The sequence below is a fragment of the Podarcis erhardii genome (genome assembly GCF_964252035.2).
Source record: "Podarcis erhardii genome assembly, chromosome: 13".
NCBI lineage: Eukaryota > Metazoa > Chordata > Lepidosauria > Squamata > Lacertidae > Podarcis > Podarcis erhardii.
The window spans coordinates 37,474,526-37,496,184 of NC_138502.1; the positions used below are offsets into that span (position 1 = coordinate 37,474,526).

At 42.5% G+C, this 21,659-nt stretch overlaps 1 protein-coding gene and 1 long non-coding RNA gene across 3 annotated transcripts in view; one reads left to right on the forward strand and one right to left on the reverse strand.

The window, feature by feature from the left end:
• The window catches only part of LOC309327923 (uncharacterized protein), a 133,129-nt gene that overhangs the window by 72,271 nt on the left and 39,199 nt on the right, over window positions 1–21,659 (reverse strand). The window contains 2 exon segments of the mRNA XM_081837536.1: window positions 4,454–4,533; window positions 15,033–15,260. Of these exon segments, the coding sequence (XP_081693662.1) occupies window positions 4,454–4,533; window positions 15,033–15,260 (308 nt within the window).
• Window positions 9,893–16,951, forward strand: LOC309328335. 2 transcript variants are annotated; one of them, XR_014150788.1, is made up of 3 exons: window positions 9,893–10,499; window positions 15,019–15,158; window positions 16,853–16,951. It is a non-coding gene; the product is annotated as an uncharacterized lncRNA (long non-coding RNA). The 2 variants fall into 2 exon arrangements; XR_014150789.1 differs by lacking the exon at window positions 9,893–10,499 and adding an exon at window positions 10,832–10,938.

Consider the following 21,659-nt stretch of genomic DNA (forward strand, 5'->3'; position numbering starts at 1 on the left):
AGGCAGTAAAACTTGGCTTAGTTACAGTGGAGGAAGTTCCATATTATTGGTACAGGAATATATGAGAGACTTGTTAGAATCATGCAGTCTGTGCTTGGAGGAACCAGCACAGATCTCACATGTTCTGCTTCTTAGGTGGAGTGATTGCCTAGTCACTCCTAAGGCAAGCTAAGCCTGGCACAACAGCTTACTCTGTGGTCTTAACCCCATCATGCATTAACTCAGACTGAAGCATGTTGGTTAGATGAGACTGGTTCCATGAGACTAGTTGGAAGAGCAGGCTTAAATGTGGGAGGTGGCCTTGGAGATATTCCAGTAAATGGTGAAGACCATGTTTTCGTTTTGACTGGTTTCAATTGACTTGGAATCAGCTGAGCTATGTCCTACTTTTGTAGGAGAAAATGGAAATTGCTTGGCTTTTTCTGAGCCAATGGAGACTGAGATTGGGAGGATTTTCTCCACAAGATGGATCACAGGTCTGCTTGTGTATTTTAGGGACCCCCTTTTTAAAGCCTGCTGAAGGTATCATATAAGGAGGAGAAATAAAGATTTCTGCTGGGATGGGGGAGACATTCAATTCAGTTCCTGTTTAAAATGGAAACAATCATGTTTGTTCTTTCTGAATATCAGAAGCAAACAAATAGTGCATAGTGAAAACAACATTACCACACAGCTTGCAAAAATGCCGACACTGCATAGAAAAATGTGTTTATTGAAGAACTACCGACAAAAGAGGAATGGCAGATAAAATTGATGGACTACGCAGAATTGGATAAGATGACAGGGAGAATTCGAAACCAGTGGGACCAGAAATTCTTGAAAGACTGGAGTAAATATGCAAGTTATTTAAAAGACAATTGTAACCAACTGACTATGCTTGTAGGACTACAAGAAGTTTTGTAAGGAGACCTATATGAAATATGCAGAAAAGATTTATGAGAATGGATTTTAAGTTATGGGTTATTAAAAGTAATAGGTAGGATAATAAATGTAAGATTAAGAGATGAGGTTGGAAAATCATTAGACGCGGTTGATGGGAGTCTCAGGCTAAAACTGCCAAAATGTTGTATAAGATGAGATGAGATGATATGTTCTGTTTGGAAAATATATGTAAAAACTAATAAAAATGTATATTAAAAAAGTAAAGAAAAATGTGCTTATTGGTAGAAATTGACACAACAATGCTTAAGAATTTTCATGAGGATATTTTTAAATAAAAAAACATGCAGAAATATGGAGAACTGAATTTAACATGAACAAAATGAAAATCTGGTAAAATCAAAATTGGCAGGATCTTCCATCCCTATTGACTACTAATTCAGATAGTACCTCTACTTACGAGCACCTCTGGTTATGTATCCTTCGGAATACGCATGCAGCAAACCCGGAAATATTTTTCCAGGTTTCACCATGCATGCATGCGCAGAAGCGCCCTACTGCACCACACGCATGTGCGGAAAAGGCACCTCCGGTTGTGAAAACCTCGGGATCCGACCGGAGCTCTGGAATGGATTCCGTCCGCAACCGGAGGTACCATTGTACTTTTAATTTACCTCGTCAATTACATACACAAATGACATGTATATGTTACACCTAATGAGTTCTGATTTCCAAGATTTGGGGCCTAGAACCAATGGGGTGGTGCAGATTGCACACACATTATTTTTATGTTGCATAGTTCCCATTCATTAGTGATATTAATAAATCTTGTAGTCCTCCTAGCAACCTGCATCCCATAGAGCAATATGGTGGGCCTACTTTCAGTACGCCCACAATCAGCCCACGTCTTCAGCGCCTGCATGGGCTGGGCTACCGGAGCACCTTCTCTGACCTTCCGATCATAGGAACACAGGAACACTAACGCAGCATTCCCGAGGAGCAGGTCCTTGTGCTGTGGACTCATCTGCTCATGTGAGCCCCCAAACTCAGCAGAGTAAACAGAAGCAAAGCTGTGGAGGTATTGCAGCATACCTAATTTATTTCTACCAATTAATCAAATAAAAGAACATAATTATGTATGAGAGGAGCAGCACTCATACAGTCATCCTTTCTCTTCGCAAGACAGATCAAAGAAAAAGAACAACAGTACCAGAGATGGAAGTCTCGAAGAATAGCTTCTGCCCCCTCCTTTCTCACAGTATGAAAGTAAAACAATAGGATCAGGTGATCCTTGCAATGGGAGGGATGAAAATACTGATATCTTATAACAATATGCCCATTAAAAATACCACAATTGTTACACATTGAGTTTTAAGTAAACACTAATCCCTGAAATAGCAACTATTGCCCACAACTATTGACATGACAGAAGCAAGTGTTATTTTTCTAGAAAAAGATGTGCCAGAACACATCATGAATACCTTCCCATTCTATTATAATGGCAATAGTGCCTATGTGAAAGATGCCAGAACTGAGTTCTCGTGAATTCTGGCTGAAAATATGTAGCAGCTCAACTGAAACTTTACTTACTAGAGAATCACCCAGAAAGCAATGAGAAGCTAGCTATAACTAAATAAATATACAAGACTCCCAATAAACGGTATTCTTACATTTAATTTCTAATTAATTACACTTTGGTGTTCTAGTTAGGCCTAAATATTATGTGGTATCAATGACAAGGTTGGGGACCCCTGTCTCAGAGACTCCAAAGGATTTTTAAAGGACCTGCAGGTAGGAATTGTAACAGATGAAATGCAACATAATTATATGATAAGAATGAAGAGGGATTATTTTGATTTATATAATGGTACAAAAAACAAAACAAAGATGATGATATAATTTACAACTTCCTTTTTATTAACTGTTCCTTGCTGTTCAGATCAGGCCTTAACAAAATGATGTAGCATTTGGGAGCAAAGATGGAGCCCAGTAAGCCAGCACTGGAGGCCAAGATGGAGAAGATCTCCACAGCCACCATGTATTTCCCCTTGGTGCTCAGGTAGACCGGAACAAAGGAGATCCAAACACTACAAAACAACAACATGCTAAAGGTGATGAATTTGGCCTCATTGAAGCTCTCAGGCAGTTTCCTGGCAAAAAATGCCACAACAAAGCTGATAATGGCCAAAAAGCCCATGTAGCCCAGGACACAGTAAAACAGGGCAACTGACCCTTCGTGGCAGCCTAGAATGATTTCTCTCATCATTGAGTGCATGTCAGAATCAGGAAATGGGGGAAAGATTCCTAACCACACACTGCAAATACCTGCTTGGATAAGGGAACAAGAAATCACAATGGAGCTTGCCAGTCTTTTCCCCACCCACTTCCTCATTTGGGATCCTGGTTTGGTGGCCACAAAGGCCAGAACCACCATGATAGTCTTGGCCAGAACACAAGAAACGGTCACTGTGAAAACAAGGCCAAAAGCCATTTGTCGGAGCAGGCAGCTCACTCTTTCTGGAGGGCTGAGGAAGATCAATGGGCAGAGAAAGCAGAGCAGGAGGAAAGTGAGGAGAGTGTAGGTGAGGTCCCGATTGTTTGCTCTGACAATGGGTGTGTCCTGATGTTTAATGAAGATGGCAAGGACTAATATTGTGAAGAGAAAGAGAGAAAGAGCAAACAATGTTAAGCTCATCCCCAGAGGCTCTTTAACAGACAGGAAGCTGATGGTCTTTGGAATGCATTGCGATTGGTCTCTGTGTGGATAGTGATCTTCGGGGCACCCAACGCAATCTTCCATGTCTGGAAAGAAGGTAATGTGTTTAGATTTCAGTTGTTAGGATAGTAACAACATGCTGTGAGTATGGAATACTTAATGTTAAATTAGAGTTATCACAGATATTTCCATAGTAACCAAATTGAAAGTGATGCCTAAGAACCCTACCTCAACCTTTGTGTTGGATTATGTGCGGTGTCCTGTGATGGCTTGCTAACTTCCCATAAACCACATTGTTATTGTTCAGAACAGGTACAGTCCATGACCATTTTACACAGGGGTTCCATTCCAAGCCCCATTACACCCCCACATACTAGGTTGAACACATTCCACCGCGCCCGGGTGTATGATCACGTATCATTCATAGACATGTTTATTTGTTATTGCCTGAATTAAAGAAGGTGTATCATACGAAGTCATATCACTGGTGCATTGAGTTCAAAATTCCCTGCTATATTTTAACCTGTAACCAAGATTAGATCATAGGTCACAAACCAATTCTTTTTAGGAGATGGTCCATATTCCTTTATGGGGGCTATCTGTCAATAGGTATGGAGGAGAAAATTGGTTTTTATGCCACTTGAATGAGAAGGCTATCTACATTGCCCTCCTTGAACCAACACATTGACTAAAGTACAGATGCCCTTAAAAATGTGAACTTCTCTAAACATTTGTAATGCAGTTCTCCATTCAAACAATACATTAAAAAACGCACATATCACCATTGATTGATTTATCCTTCTCCTCAACTTCTAACATGACATACGGTTGGAAAATTATATATCCTGTGTCTCTTACCCTTCTGGGATGAAATCTTGCCTTGAGGACATGGAGCACAACCATAGCAGCAGAATGGCTCCCCCTCCTTCTTCTCCTTCCTGGAACCAGGAGGGCAACTTGGGTTACATAGCGAAAGGGGTGAAACCTGCTCATGTAAATAATGGGGAAGAGGGTAAGGAAAAGCTTTTTCTCCCTCTGTCATAATACTAGAACTCAGAGATAAAAAATGAAGTTAATTTTTGATTGATGGGGGCACCTTTTCACACAGTATAGCTAAAACTATGAGATGGAATTCTACAAGAGAAAGTGATGGGCATCAACTTGGCTGACTTTAAAAGATGATTGGAAAAACTAATGGAAGAGAAGCCTATCAGAGGCTACCATCCTTGGTGGAGGGAATGCTTTGGTGGAGGAAGTATGGTGCTGAATGCCAGTTGTTGGAAACCACAAAAGGGGAGAGAGGTCTTATGATCATGTCCTCTTTGTGGGTTTCCTACAAGCATCTGGTTGGCCACTTTCAGAACCTTATTTATTTATTATACCATCCCACAGGGCAGTTTACATTATAAAAACATAAAAAGGGAAAGCATGACAAACACAATCAGTAGCATCCCAGTTTGAAAGACCATAAATAGTTTAATTCACTAATGGCTTGGAAGAAGAGGAATATTTTTGCCTGGTGCCTATAGATATGTAGGGAGGTGCCAGGCAAGCCTTCTTGGGGAGGGCTGATTCTTCTCCAATCTAAGAAGCCCCTTTCCTCATTCTACACTTGGTGACAAAGAATAGCTACCCACAAACCTTCACAGCCCCTACTTCCTTCTCAACCATAACGCATTTGAACTGCAAGGATCAAACACCTTCTTCTTCCCAAGAGACTCATGAAATGCACTTGGATGAAAAGAGCCCCAAGCCAAAAGCCCCATGTCATATCCAGATGCTGGACAAGATTGGCCAATGGCATTATTCTGCACTAGTTGGGCATTGATCTGAGCCAGCAAGATCATCTTATGTTGAGATTCCTGTATCCCGGACCACATGACCTTTGGGATGACTTCCAACTCTAAGATTCTATTATTCTTAAGCAGTGCAGAGGAAAATGTTTAGAATCTGGTAGGAAAGGCAGGTATGTGCTGGACTGATGATATGTAAGTAGAATAACATTCTCTTTTCCTGTCTCTCATGGATGTAGGAATTATGCCTCACCTGGTGAAACCTTCTGTGCCACACCATTCTGTTGTCATCAAGGGTGAATTCCTGGCCTGCGGCAGCCTCCCCGTCTACCCTTCCAACCTTGACTCTCATGAAGGAGTTATTTGGGAAAGTGACCAGGTTGGTGATATCAAAGCCAGCTTCTACTTCCCTGTTCGCACTAAAAGATACCGTTTCCCCAGCTGAGTTGTTGAAGGAGACACTCCTAAGAAAGGGGTGGAGCTGCATTGAAAGAAATAGAGTAACTTTGAAGTAATGCAAATGTCTTGTAATACGTACATAAAGGCTTTAATGCTGTAGAATAAGGGGTCCTGACCGGCTTGGCCTATGTCACTTCCTCTTATCTTGGGAGTAAATGGGCAACAAAGCCATTTGTTCTGCTCACTCTAAATGTGAATTTGGTGTGTGTGGAGTTCTGACCTGATCCCTACAGCCACATGGATTTAAGAAAAAAAACAGAGATACAACTTAGGACACTTTTGGACCATAACCCAAACCAGGGAAATTGCTGGCATGGCAGTTAAAGAAAAAAGAGAGAACATTTAATAAATAAACTGAAAGCAGAAGGGAAAATAGTAGACAATCCAAAAGATATAAGGAAACAGTTTGTTATTACACAGAGCTATATTGAGCTGGTGAGGAACACAGATTAAAAATAGGTTATTTAAAGCAGAACAATTGACCAAAAATTCCGAAGGAGAAGATCAGTTCTTTGAATGCACCAGTAACAATCATGGAGATGCAACAGGGAATAGGCCAGGCTAAAGCTGGTAAATCGCCAGGGCCTGATGGACTATCAGCTAAGTATTATAAGAAATTACCGTATTGGCCTGAATATAAGCTCCACCTTTTCCCCAAATTCAGACTGTGAAAAGTTAATGTGGGGCTTATATTTGCGACCTTATGCTATGTAGCCAGGAGTGTGGGGCAAACAGTGCCAGGAGCGTGGCAAAGCAGTGCCTGCCCACGTCTTCTCCCCCAAGGCCGGGAAGGGATAAGGCTGCCAGCAATGCAGATCAGCACCCCCCCCCCCACCACCCCCAGTATGCAGCCAGGGGCAGCGAGGAATGAAGCGGCTTATATTCAGATATTTTTTCTTTTTCTCTTCTCCCTCCTCTCCAATCTTAAAGGTACAGCTTATATTTGGGTGCAGCTTATATTCAGGCCAATACAGTACAAGATTTTCTGGCACAACCACTTAAGGATATAATGAATGGAATATTAAATACAGAGAAACTGCCAGAATCTCGGAAAAAGGCATATATTACATTGATTCTGAAATAAGATACAGATTTATTGTCAGTTAAAAATTGCAGGCCAATCTCTTTGTGAAATAATGACTACAAACTATTCGCCAATATTTGGCAAATAGAATGAAAAGGATTTCATCCATCAAGATTAAGCCAGCTTTCTTCTTGGTTGGCAGATGAAGGATAACATGAGAAATATAATTGATTTGATAGAATATCTGGAGGCCAGGAATGATAAGCAAGCAGCATTAATATATATAGATGCAAAAAAATAAGTGCACTCTATAGGGCGAAAAATACGGTATATGATACTTGAAAGACCACTGTAAACGCTTGAACTCATTGGCAGATTTTAAATAACTCTTGCAATGATACATAGGACTTGGATACAATGAATGGTGATAAATTAGATGGATTTATAATATGCAATTTAAAAAGTTATTTAAAGAACCCATGGAGGGGAGGAGGGAAATCTTGAGATTCAGAAGAATCATGTGCAAGTTTTAATATCTGTAATAATACTATGTAAGTGAATGAATTTGTAAAAAAAAAAAAAATTGTTTTTTTAAAAGCAAGATGGCCTGATACTTCACTGTGCTAGTCTTTAATGAGCAGCTTCCCTGCACAGAAGCAGAGAATGTGGAGTTTGAATTTTTTCAGGGTACTGTTTTACATATCACTGCCTACGTCTAATAAAGTATATCCCATGATAGGCATTACCTGCCAAGGCTGAGGCTCCTGCATCTCTCCTTCCACCGCTGCCCTGTATTTGGTCCTGGACAAGAACATGGCATGTAGAGCATGTGCTATGGCATAGACAGCAGTATAGAGACTGTAGCTGTGGCCAGACATGGTCATCTCAAAAGCAGACGAAGGGAGATTCTCCAGCTTCTCCTCTCCAGTGCAGGTTCCACTGGCCTGCTCATCTGTACTGGAGTTTGGAAATGAACAGAGAAAGACTTGTGCCCAAATCTGCTTAACAAAGCCATTTCCATTTGCCTCAAAAGGATTTTGTGCCTCAAGAAAGAATTTGAATCCTTGTACCACATTTGAATGAACTGCAAAGGAGAGGGAACCCTGGAAGGCTTGCATATCCCAGTTCATTTGATGGCTCAATGCTGTGAAATCCAGCTGTGCCGTCAGAATCCACACCTTGCCGACAGATATCTTGGTCACGATTTCCATTTCACCTAGTGCTACCATTGTTCGCAATGTAAGCATGGACTTGGTTCCTCCATAGACAACCACCACCTTGGCTTTACTTTCCAGAATAGCTTGATAAATTTGGATCAACTGGAAATACATGGCATAGTACGCAGCCAAATGTGTCGTTTTCAGGTTTGTCTCTGAGAAGGCCAAGCAAATGCCTTTCTGGGAGAGCAGAGGTTTCAGGGTCTGAATAAATCTCTCTCCACTTTCTGCAGCAAGCAACCCAACCCATGTCCAACCAAAGTGCAGAAGTAACTCAACAATCCCAGTGTGCTGATGGGCTTCATTGGGCACCATCTTGTAGAAGGAAGTAGACTGGCTTTGACCAGGATCTTCTTGGGCAAAGGAGCCATAAGTGAGCTAAAGGGAAATAAAGGAGCATCATCTATTACTGCAAATAGACTAGGTATGTGCATCCAGGGCCTTCCCATCCAGGAGGCAAAATTAGCCACTTGCCTTAAGAAGGCAGGTTCCAGAAAGCTGGGGAGGTGGCAGATTGCACCCTGTGTTTCTCAGCCTCCACCTCCTTCTCTGCCACCCCTGCATGCCCAGTTTCCTGCTTTCCTCTCCTCCATCCTCCTTTTCTTTCTCCACTTTTACCTCTATGCCTTCCTATGTTGCTGCTTTCTTCTCCCCTGTTTCTTTTGCTTTGCTTCATCGCAGCATTTCAGCTCTTGCTCTCATGGTGTCCTCCCTTCCTCTCTCAAATCACTAAGACACAGAATCCCCATCAAGTGCCACAATGTGTGGGCAGCTGACTCCTGATTGTCAGGCTTCCAGCTTTGCAAGAGAGCAGTTTCAGTCTCCAACCAGTAGGCCATGGAGCAAAGGTGAGAGGGTGTCAGTTGGAAGAATGGAATTTGGATACATGTTTTTAGGTGTGTGTGGAGAAGGAAGTGGGGTGAGATCTCTTCCACCATTCCATTAGCTTCTCTTCACCCATAGACACTGACAGTTCGATGCTACGCATTCTATTTAACTGTGCAAAGCACACTGGGAACACTTTTTGTGAAGGGCAGAATCACTCTCCTTTGTCTCTCACAACTATTTCTCTATTATACAAATCCTTTCTGGATAGAAAATATCATGGTGACTGAGTGTGAAATGCCCAAGGCACTATCTTACCTGGGGAATCTTGTAGGTGCCCAAGATGTTTGCCAGGTAGACAGAGGTATCAAAGTCCAGTCCCCCAATAACTGCCACCAGGTGTCTCTGGATGTTGCACTTGTAATTGGGCACAATTGTGGAGGGAAGTTTCAGAGCAGCCCAGTAGGTCATCCTTTCATCAAAGTAATTGTCATAGATGTGGAATCCCAGTGTAATATTGGGTAAGATCTTGGGGTTCTCATTGATCTCCTTGACAGCAAATACCAAGGCCAGAATATGCTGATAGTTCTTTGGCACAATACTGCAATGAGAATTTTATGCTATATCATTGGGGGCTATCCTATGAACTATTCTTTAAAAATCGGCTTCTGTATGAATCTTCAGTATCTTAGTGCAAATTGTACCCTAATATCTGCATATCTGCAGAAGAATTTCCCCACAGGAATGCATTGTATTCCACTTGTATTCCACTTACACTAATATATGCGTTTTTAGGGACACTTTAGGGACCTCCAGATATTCATTTTTGTTTATATTGTTTAGCTGGAGAACTGCATTAAACAATTCGGAGAAGTGTGAATTTCAAATGATGGCTGTGTTTTATTTCTGATATATTTTTAGAACATCTCTCTTTTTTCTTTTTTCTTTTTTCTTTTTGGTAGTTTCACATTTAAATATGAACTGATTAGAATCCCCCCCCCTTTCCAATAATAAAATATTGATGTTTACTTTGGGGTTCATCATATACTTGACAACGCTTCTTGAAGATAGAAGAGATATTCTTGCTGACACCAGCATCGAAATATTTTTCTCATACAAACATCACTAAGCCTCCACTCCTGACCAATTCACTCACAAATTGGTTTAGCAGCTAGGTACAATCTGCCTCTGACTGGCAAACTCATCAGATTATGTTCCTGCCTGCTTGGATCATTTAAGAAATCTGCTTTTATAATATTCTTCTGGTATGAACTGAGCAGCATTTTAGCTTAATATAGGGCTCATTCAGACTTCCCCTAGTCCTGCCATTTTCCTCCAGGAAAACCTGATCTTTACTGCTCAATTGGAACTCAGACCTTCCGCAGAACTTCTCCCAACTGACAGTTAACTGACATTTATTCACTACCTTCACCTGAATACAGTCTGAATATATCTGATCCAGGCCCTGTCTATAAATTATAAACACAATTGTCTAGCTTGATATAGATGAGAACATCAGGGGCTCTTTGAGTGCAACCTCAAAGGAGAAGTGAGCCCTTAAGAGCCCTCACATGAGACTTTCTGAGGTGAGCATTAGGAACAGAGAAGGGCTTTCCATCTTAAACTAGGGAGGTTTAATCTGTGAGTTCTCTTGTTAACCTCTACTTCGAAGAGGTTTGGTGGGATGTGGGGAGGAGAGCACACATCAACAAGACCAGGCTCTCTCATCTCTCTGTCACATTCAGATCTGCATCTCCCTTCTTCCAAGCCAACTCCTCAGCTTTGTAAATACACCCCCCCCATCTGCCTGGATGTAAATCCCACTGAAGTCAGTGGAACTAGGTTCTAAATAGGCCTGGTTAGAGCTGGGGGGTATTTCAGTATCAGCTGATTATTTGACATTTGAATTCTTTACAAGTTATTAAGAAGTTGATGGATAGTTAGCCTCTCTTCGAAGTTTTCTTCATCAAAAGCAGTAAGGAGGTGGGAAGCAAGTCCGCCAACAATAAGATGACCAGGCTGGTAGTATTCATGTGGAATTCTGGACAGATCATGGACGGTGCAACTCGTGGTCTGATTGCACACCAATTGTAGCAGATGAAAGAGAAGGGGCACAATAAACAGCAGCATACTGAAGCAAATATTCTTTCTAATAGAACACCCTTATTTCCATCCAGCACATGAACCTTGCTTAACAACCAATCAGTACAATATTCTGCCTTGTCGTGAACAGCACTTCTCTAACAATGCACAAATTAAAATCCTATTTTACAAGTTGATTAAAAGAAAAGTGAAAATCCTTCCTCTTTCTCTGTCCTCTCCCTTGCTTAGAATGGCAGGAAGAGGTTATAATACCCATGTTTTGACATTGGTTAGTATTCCCTGGAAATCTACTGAGACATTATCCAAGGGAGGCTTAGCCATGATGAAAGTGATAATTACAGATGAGGTAATAACAACCTCTCAGAAAATGCTTAAAAAAAACCCTGCTTCTGATTTTTCATCCAAAGTGCTTTCTGTCTGTTTATGGGACAACAAAAGGGCTTGCAGAATTAACAGCAATGAGGAAGAGAAGAACAGTTAGCCAGTCTCTTATTAATGCCGACCAGTGGAAATAATTAATCTGACCTCCCAAAATTTCCCACCTGAACACCAGTTCATTAGTTTTCTGACAATTATGCCAAGACAAAAGAATGGTGAAAAGGCCTGAGTTTTGTACGTTGTTTGCATTGGAAGGAAGTAAAAATAGGTATCAACAAAGGAGAATGCTCTGGATGCCAAGATCCAGGTTTGGGGCACAAACTCTTTGGTGAGAGATTTCCACCTGAGATTTTAAATCACAAAATATGCAACAAATTAAAGTGGGGAAATATAGTTTGCTAGACCTTTAAAATATGACCTCCATCTTCCCTTAGCATAGAATAAGACCACACATTTGTTAAGAACTGGTAATACTTATAAACTCTTCAAAGGCAAGGTTCATGTGCTTTCCCACACAAGTCAGAAAACACAGGCAGCAAAACCAGGCTTATTTACAATGCTGAAAGTTCCAAATTCTTGGTATAGGAATGCAAGGGAGGCTTCTAAGAACCAGGTGGTCTGAGTATGAGGAAACCAGCTCAGACCTAAAATGTGCTTCTCAGGTAAAGCGAAGGAAAGCAAGAGGCCTGATTACCAATTCCCTCCCAAAGTGAGCTATGCCTGGCACAACATAATTGAATGGTGTGGATAAAGAGAGATTACATTGCTCATATTTTGGTAGGAAAACCCCCACAAAGATGATGGTATAATTTATTATTTCCTCTTTATTAACTGCTCCTTGCTGTTCAGATCCGGCCTCAACACAATGGTGTAGCATTTGGGAGCAAAGATGGAGCCCAGTATCCCAGCACTGGAGGCCAAGATGGAGAAGATCTCCACAGCCACCATGTATTTCCCCTTGGTGCTCAGGTAGACCGGAACAAAGGAGATCCAAACACTACAAAACAAGAACATGCTGAAGGTGATGAATTTGGCCTCATTGAAACTCTCAGGCAGTTTCCTGGCAAAAAAGGCCACAACAAAGCTGACAATGGCCAAAAAGCCCATGTAGCCCAGGACACAGTAAAACAGGGCAACTGACCCTTCGTTGCAGCCTAGAATGATTTCTCTCTTCACTGAGTGCATGTCAGAATCAGGGAATGGGGGAGAGGTTCCTAACCACACAGTGCAAATTCCTGCTTGGATAATGGTACATGACAACACAATGGAGCTTGCCAGTCTTTTCCCCACCCACTTCCTCATTCAGGATCCTGGTTTTGTGGCCACAAAGGCCAGAACCACCGTGATCGTTTTGGCCAGAACACAAGAAACGGTCACTGTGAAAACAAGGCCAAAAGCCATTTGTCGGAGCAGGCAGCTCACTCTTTCTGGAGGGCTGAGGAAGATCAATGGGCAGAGGAAGCAGAGCAGGAGGAAAGTGAGGAGAGTGTAGGTGAGGTCCCGATTGTTTGCTCTGACAATGGGTGTGTCCCAATGTTTAATGAAGATGACTAGGACCACCATGGTCAGGAGAGAGAGAGAAAGAGCCAACAATGCTAAGCTCATTCCTAGAGGCTCTATAAAGGACAGGAAGCTGATGGTCTTTGGAATGCATTGCGATTGTTCCATGTTTGGATAGTGGTCTTTGGGGCACCCAACGCAATCTTCCATGTCTGGGAAAAAAGTAATGCATTTTTATTTCAGACGTTAGGATAGTGACAACTACTGCTGTGAGTATGGAACACATAAGGTTAAATTGTAGTTATCACAGATATTTCCAGAGTAACCAGATTGAAAGTGATGCATCAGAATCCCACCTCAACCTTTGTGTTGGGTTATGTGGGGTGTCCTGTGATGGCTTGCTAACTCCACATAAACCACATTGTTATTGTTCAGAACAGGTACAGTCCATGACCATTTTACACAAGGGTTCCATTCCCAGCCCCATTCTACACCCACATACTAGGTTGAACGCATTCCACCGCACCCGGGTGTACAATCACGCATCATTCATAGACATGTTTATTTGTTATTGCCTGAATTAGAGAAGGTGTCTCATACGAACTCGTATCACTGGTGCATTTAGTTCAAAATTGCCTGCTGTATCTTACCCTGTAACAAAAATTAGATAATGGGCGTCAAACCATTCCTTTTTTTTGGAGAAGGTCCATATTCCTTTGTGGGGGCTATCTGTCAATAGGGATGGAGGGGATTTTTTTTTAATGCCACTTGAATGAGAAGGCTATCTACCTTGCACTCCTTGAACCAACACATTGACTAAAGTACAGATGCCCTTAAAAATGTGAACTTCTCTAAACATTTGTAATGCAGTTCTCCAGTCAAACAATATGTACAAAAATGCACACTTCACTAATTTGTTTATCCTTTTCCTCAACTTCTAACATGACATACGGTTTGAAAATTATATATCCTGTGTCTCTTACCCTTCTGGAATGAAATCTTGCCTTGAGGACATGGAACACAATCATAGCAGCAGAATGGCTCCCCCTCAATTTTTTCCTTCCTGGAACCAGGAGGGCAACTTGGGTTACATACCGAAAGGGGCGAAACCTGCTCATGTAAATAATGGGGAAGAGGGTAAGGAAAAGCTTTTTCTCCCTCTCATAATACGAGAAATCAGAGATATCCAATGAAGCTAAATGGATTGATTAGGCACACTTTTTCATACAATATAGCTAAAACTATGAGATTCAATTCTACAGGAGACATTGATGGGCATCAACTTGGCTGAATTTAAAAGATGATTAGAAAAACTAGTGGAGGAGAAACCTATCAGAGGCTACCACCCCTTGGTGGAGGGAATGATTTTACTCAATGGTCAGAGGCAGTATGGTGCTGGATACCAGCTGCTGGAAATCGCAAAAGGGGAAAGTGGTCTTGTGATCATGTCCTGTTTGTGGGTTTCCCACAAGGGTCTGGTTGGCCACTTTTAGAACCTTATTTATTTATTTATTTATTTATTTTACCACAGGGCAGTTTGCATTATAAAAACACAAAAGGCATAACATGCACAAAAATAATAACAGCCCAGAGAAATGCTTTCGCCTGGTGCCTAAAGATACAAAGGGAGGTGCCAGGCAAGCCTTCTTGGGGAGGGCTGATTCTTCTCCAATCTAAGAAACCCCTTTCCTCCTTCTACACTTGGTGACAAAGAATAGCTACCCACAAACCTTCACAGCACCTACTTCCTTCTCAACCATCATGCATTTGAACTGCAAGCAGGAAACACCTGCTTCTTCTTCCCAAGAGACTCATGAAATGCACTTGGACGAAAAGAGCCCCAAGCCAAAAGCCATATGCCATATCCAGATGCTGGACAAGATTGGCCAATGGCATTATTCTGCACTGGTTGGGCATTGATCTGAGCCAGCAAGATCATCTTACGTTGAGATTCCTGTATCCTGGAACACATGACCTTCGGGATGACTTCCAACTCTAAGATTCTATTATTCTTAAGCAGTGCAGAGGAAAATGTTTAGAATCTGGCTGGAAAGGCATGTATGTGCTGGACTGATGATATGTAAGTAGAATAACATTCTCTTTTCCTGTCTCTCATGGATGTAGGAATTATGCCTCACCTGGTGAAAGCTTCTGTGCCACACCATTCTGTTGTCATCAAGGGTGAATTCCTGGCCTGCGGCAGCCTCCCCACATACCCTTCCAACCTTGACTCTCATGAAGGAGTTATTTGGGAAAGTGACCAGGTTGGTGATATCAAAGCCAGCTTCTACTTCCCTGTTCGTACTAAAAGATACCGTTTCCCCAGCAGAGTTGTTAAAGGAGACACTCCTAAGAAAGGGGTGGAGCTGCATTGAAAGAAAAAGAGTAACTTTGAGGTAATGTAAATGTCTTGTAATACATACCTAAAGGGTTTAATGCTGTAAAGTGTCCTGACAGGCTTGGCCTATGTCACTTCCCCTTAGCTTGGGAAGAAATGGGCAACAAAGCCTTCTGTTCTGCTTATTCTGTGTTTGAATTTGGTTTGAATGGAGTTCTGAGCTGCTCCTTACAGCCACATGGATTTAAGAAGCCGCTTATTTCAGAGAAGAACGTAGTCTGAAACTACCACTTTCTATACCAATAACAAGTTTAGGAACTTTTACTATTTTGTAACCAAGCTATGTCTTCTGCAACTTTTTTCTGAGTGCTGTGTTCCAAAAATCTTTGAACTTTGAAGAGTTCTGTAAGTAAATCGTGTAGGACCTGCTAAGCATGTGATCTATTTTTGTGCTAGTGAAGTGGGATATTCTGGAATTCACAGGAAAGGGCATATTTTAAGGTTTTACAGTATGTATTTCCATACTTCTGGTTGCTGCATGTTTTGCCATGCACACAAAGGAAGTTGCTCACAAAAAACCAGGATAGTGCAGGATTGGGTCCTCCTGCTTAACAGCTGTAAGCAAGGTGGCCTGATATTTCACTATGCTAGTCCTTAATGAGCAGCTTCTCTGCAAACAAGGAGAGAATATGGTCTTACATTGAAGCTTGATTTTTTTCAGGGTACAGTGGTACCTCAGGTTACATGCACTTCAGGTTACAGACTCTGCTAACCCAGAAATATTACCTGGGTTAAGAACTCCGGCGGCGCGGCATCAGCAGGAGGCCAGATTAGCTAAAGTGCTGCTTCAGGTTAAGAACAGTTTTCAGGTTAAGTACGGACCTCCGGAACAAATTAAGGACTTAACCTGAGGTACCACTGTACTGTTTTATGTATCATGTATTATGTATCACTGCCCAGGTCAAATAAAATGTATCTCATGAAAAGAATTACCTGCCAAGGCTGGAATTTCTGAAGCTCCTGCATCCCTCCTTCCACTGCTGCCCTGTATTTGGTCCTGGACAAGGACATGACATGTAGAGCATGTGCTGTGGCATAGACAGCATTATAGAGACTGTAGCTGTGGCCAGTTATGCTCATCACAAATGCAGATGAAGGGAGATCTTCCAGTTTCTCCTCTCCAGTGCAGGTTCCACTGGCCTGCTCTTGTGTATTGGAGTTTGGAAATAAACAGAGAAATACTTGTGCCCAGAACTGCTTGACAAAGCCATTTCCATCTTCCTCAAAAGGATTTTGTGCCTGAAGAAAGGCTTTGAAACCTTGCACCACATTTGAATGAACTGTAAAGGAGAGGGAACCATGAAAGACTTGCATATCCATGCTCATTTGATAGGTCATTGCTGTGAAATCCAGCTGTGCTGTCAGAATCCACACCTTGCCCTCAGAGGTTTTGGTCACATTTTCCAGTAAACCTAGTGCTACCATTGATCGCAAGGCAAGCATGGACCTTGTTCCTCCATAGACAACCACCACCTTGGCTTTACTTTCCATAATAGCTTGATAAATTTGGACCCAGTGGAAATACATGACATAGTACTCAGCCAAATATGTCGTTTTCAGGGTTGTCTCTGAGAAGGCCAAGCAAATACCTTTCTGGTAGAGCAGAGGTTTCAGCGTCTGAATAAATCTCTCTCCACTGTCTCCACTAGCAAGCAACCCAACCCATGTCCAGCCAAAGTGCAAAAGTAACTCAACAATCCCAGTGTACTGATGGGCTTCATTGGGCACCATCTTGTAGAAGGAAGTGGATTGGCTTTCACCAGCATGCTCTGGGCCAAAGGAGCCATAAGTGAGCTAGAAGGAAATAAAGAAGCATAATCTGTAAATGTGGAAGACAGACTGCCTATGTCCATTGAGGGCCTGACCACACAGAAGGTGAAATGAGCCAGTTGCCTTAAGAAGGCAGGTTCCAGAAAGCTGGGAAGGGCAGCAGATCTTGCCTCCATGGAGCTTCTCAGCTTCTGCCTAATCCTCTGCCACCCCGCATACCCACTTCCTTGCATTCCTTTTTACCTCTCCCCGCCCCCTTTTCCTTCTTAAGTTTGTAGTCCTTGGTTTCCTGCACTGCTACTTTCCTCTCCTCCATTTCTTTTCTCCATTTCCTCCCTTTTTCTTCATCACTGCATTTCAGCTTCTCATTTCATGGTGTCTTAACCTCCCTTCCTTTCCACACATCACTCAAGTGCCACAATGTGTGCACAACTGCCTCCTGTTGTCTGAGTCCCAGCTTTGAGGATAGCAGCTTCAGTCTTCAGTCAGTAAGCTATGGGGCAAAGGTGGGAGCACTGGCGGAGGAAGAGGGGTGCGGGGGGAGCACACCGCCCCTGGCAGCGCGATCCCAGTGGGGTGCCATTGTGGCTCCCCCCCCCCGCCCGTGCTGGGTGCCACGCCCCCAGGATGTGCGCCACACCGCTGTGGGCGGTGTGCCATGCCCCCAGGACGCACGCCAGCCCCGCCCCCACCTGCTCTCCATCCCCCAGTGCCAGAGCATGAAACTCCACCACTGGGTGAGAGAGGCACCAGTTGGCAGAATGAAAAGTGGAAGCATGGTTTTTTTTGCTCTCCCACTACCACAGTACCTTCTCTCCATTCAAAGACTATCTATTTTTACTTCACTCTTCCCTTCCTCCTGCATGGCATTTGGAATGCTGCTGTAGCGCTCCCCCTTGGACAAGGAATGAGAAGCCATCAGCCAGTGGCCTCATGGCATTTCCGGGTTTTCTGTTTATTCATTATGGACCCTGATTTATTTCTACAAAGTTTGCAGAGAGGTTGAATGGTTTGTGAGGTGCCTAGACAATGTTGCATCTAGCAAATGTTATCCGGCACTTTCCAGTGCATTTCCCAATTGCTTTTTGGAAGGAAGCCGTTTCCCCATCACTTTTTGGAGTATGTTTATGTGTGTGTAGTTTTGCTCACAAAAGCACCAGTTCACCCATGCAGAATCATACAATCATAGAATTGTAGAGTTGGAAGGAATCTCAACTAAAGCATCCATGACAGATGACCATCCAACCTCTGCTTAAAAACCTCCAGTGAAGGCATAGGTACTCAAGGGAGGTGAGTGGCTGAATCCTACACAAAACTAGCGACAGCCTGGAGGGATCCTGAGATTTGCAGAGGTCACAACAATTCTAGCTCAAGTACTCCATCCATGATGCTGCCTGCCCCCAGCCCACTACGGCTGCTGCCTCCTCCTGCTACTGCTAGGAAGGAAAACATCCCACAGCTAAATGCCTCAGATGGAAGCAGGACTAGATGCAGGAAGGTGACTACTACTGAGTTAGACCACTGATCCATCTATCTCAGTATTGTCTAGATGGAGTGGCAGGAGACCTTTACAGACCTACCCAGAGATGCCAGGGATTAATCCTAGGGCTTTCTACATTCATTGTAGGTGCTCTGCTAACCCTTTCAATGGTGTGATGACTTGCCAGTGGATAAGACTAAATAGGAGAATACTATTTCCTAGCCCATGACAGACACCCATACATTCAAAAGAAGTTCACCACAAGATTGTGGATTGAGCTCTAGGGTTGCAGAGATGTTCCACCAATCCATGCAGCATCCCTTCCAGTTGGATTATATAGTTTAAGCCTGTATTGGGGGGGGATGTGTGGGGAGATTCAGATGGTACAGAAGACAGCTGCCAGGATATTGCCAGATTGTTTCCAGTCTCAATTAAAGCCCTAGAAATTGTCTGAAACTCATATATCTAAAGAGCTACCTTCTCCCATACCATTCACACTTGGGTGAGGTCAGGTCTGGCCAAAGACATTCTGCAGCCTGAGATGGAAACTGATTGCACCTGCCATTGAATCTTCCTGCAACATTGTCAATGAGATGGCATCATCTACTGAACTTGAGACACCAAGCTAGTTAGAGGAGTCAGGGGAGGCCTGCAGCATACACTACTCATACCTCCAGTAAATAAAAATGGCCAGTGTGCTTAAGAAGGGAGAAAGGAATGCCCAACTTGAGCAGACATGTTTAAATGCTGCTGATGGCTCAATACTATATGACAGGGTGTGTGTTTTGGTGGCATTTAATTTAATTGAGCAAAGCGCACTGGAAACACTTTTTGTGGATGGAAGGACTACCCTCCTTTGTCAGTCACAACTCCTCTACTGTACAAAACCCTTCTGGATAGAAAATAGGATAGTAAACAAGTATGAAGTCGCCAAGGTGGTATCTTACCTGGGGGATCTTGTAAATGTCCAAAATGTCTGCCATTTGGAGGGAGGTATCAAAGTCCAATCCCCCAATAGCTGCCATCAGATATTTCTCGGTGTGGCAATTGTAGTTGGGTATAAGTGTGGAGGGAAGGTTCAGAGCAGCCCTGTAAGTCATCCTTTCACTGAAGTAACTGTCATAGATGTGGAATCCCAGGGTGATATTAGGCAAAATCTTGGGGTTCTCATTGATCTCCTTGACAGCAAACACCAAAGCTAGAATATGCTGGTAGTTCCTTGCCACCACACTGCAAAGAGAATTTTATGCTGAACCCTTGGAAAATATGCTATGCAATTTTTAAAAAGGGCTTCAGAATCATCCTTCTGTATTTCACTGCAAATAGTTCCCTAGTATACACATATCTGCAAAGCAATTTTCCCTAAAATAATGCATTGTATAAATTTCAAATGATAGTTGTATTTTGGTTTTGTTATCTTTTTAGAGCATGCTAATTTGGGTAGGTTCACATTTAAATGTGAACTAATTTGAATCCTGCCTCTATCTCGAATAAGGGAGTACTGATACTTACTTTCGGGTCCTACATATACTTGACAACGGTATCTAAAGATTCAAGAGATGCTGTTAAGAATAATAATTTATTATTTATACCCTTCCCATCTGGCTGGGTTTTCCCAGCCACTCTTTAAAAACACAATACAGCATTAAACATTGGAAACCTCCCTAAACATGGTTGCCTTCAGATGTCTTTTTAAAAGTAAGATAGTTGCTTATTGCCTTGACATCCACTGGGAGGGCATTCCACAGGGCAGGTGCCACCACTAACAGATTGTACCTAGCAGCTGAACCAATCTGCCTCTGACTTCAGCATTCAGCCATTTGGATTTCTGGCTGCTTGAACAGTTGAGCTCTTAAGAAACCTGCTTTTATGGCATTCTTCTGGTAAGAAATGGGAACCTTCCTAGCCGAAAAGACATACCAGCTCACTTGCTCTGATCTCCACTACAACAAGTCTTGACAAACTGGGGATAAATACCTAACTATTTAAGTCTCAGTTGTCCACTTTTACCTCAGCTATCTCTTGACTTTGCCTCACACCTCAACTCATTACTTCTCCCAACTGACAGTTAACTGCCATTTCTTCAATGTTCAGAACCTTCAACCAATCACTGTCTTTCGTTCCCAAGGCCAATCAGAATGAATGTGAGTGTTCCAGGCCCTGCCTATAAATATTATATGCCATTGAATCTCTTTCCCCTTCCTGTCTTCCTATCACCAAGTAGCTATAACTGAACAGCTCTGCACAACATTAAGAGCACAAAGCATCAAACTTTGACACTCACACACTGACATAAACAGAGACCTTCAACAGAGGATATAAAGCATTTTTAAACCACAAAGCACAGAAATATACAGGTACTGATTTGATCCAATTAAAAACGTGTTTCAAAATGCAGAGAAGTAGGTAGCCTAGCTTAATGGAGTAGTTCTCATAATTTCCAAACCTGTGACATATTTTTAACTAGGAGTATCCTATAAGCCTTGCCTCACTTGGATGTGAACATCTGGGGGTCTTGGAACCCCACCTCTTAAGAGCTCTTAGCCCAAACTTCCTGAGGTGAAGTTCAATATTCAGAACAGAGAAGGGCTTTCCATCTTAACTAGGGAACTCTTCAGCTTAGCAATAGTTCCCCACCACCACCACCTCTGCCTGGAAGTAAATCCCACTGAAACCTTTGGCACTTGCTTCTGAGTAAGCCTGGTTAGAGCTTAAGAATGTTTCTGTATTATCTGACATATGAAGTCTTTACAAGGTATTAAGAAGTTGACGGGTAGTTAGCCTTTCTTTGAAGTCTTCTTTGTCAAAAGCAGAAAAAAGGTGAGAAGCAAGGCTGCCAACAATAAGATCACCAGGTTGGTAGTATTCATGTGGAATTCTGGACAGATCATGGACGGTGCAACTCGTGGTATGTTTGCACACCAAATGTGGCAGAAGAAAGAGAAGGGGCACAATAAAGAATAGCATGCTGAGGCAAATATTCTTTCTCCTCCTCAAACACCCTTACTTCCATGTGAAACATGAACCTTAGTTTCAATACAACCCTCAGCACAATATTCCGCCTTGACAGGAACCACACTACACTACCAATTCACAGATCAAGATCCTATTCTACAA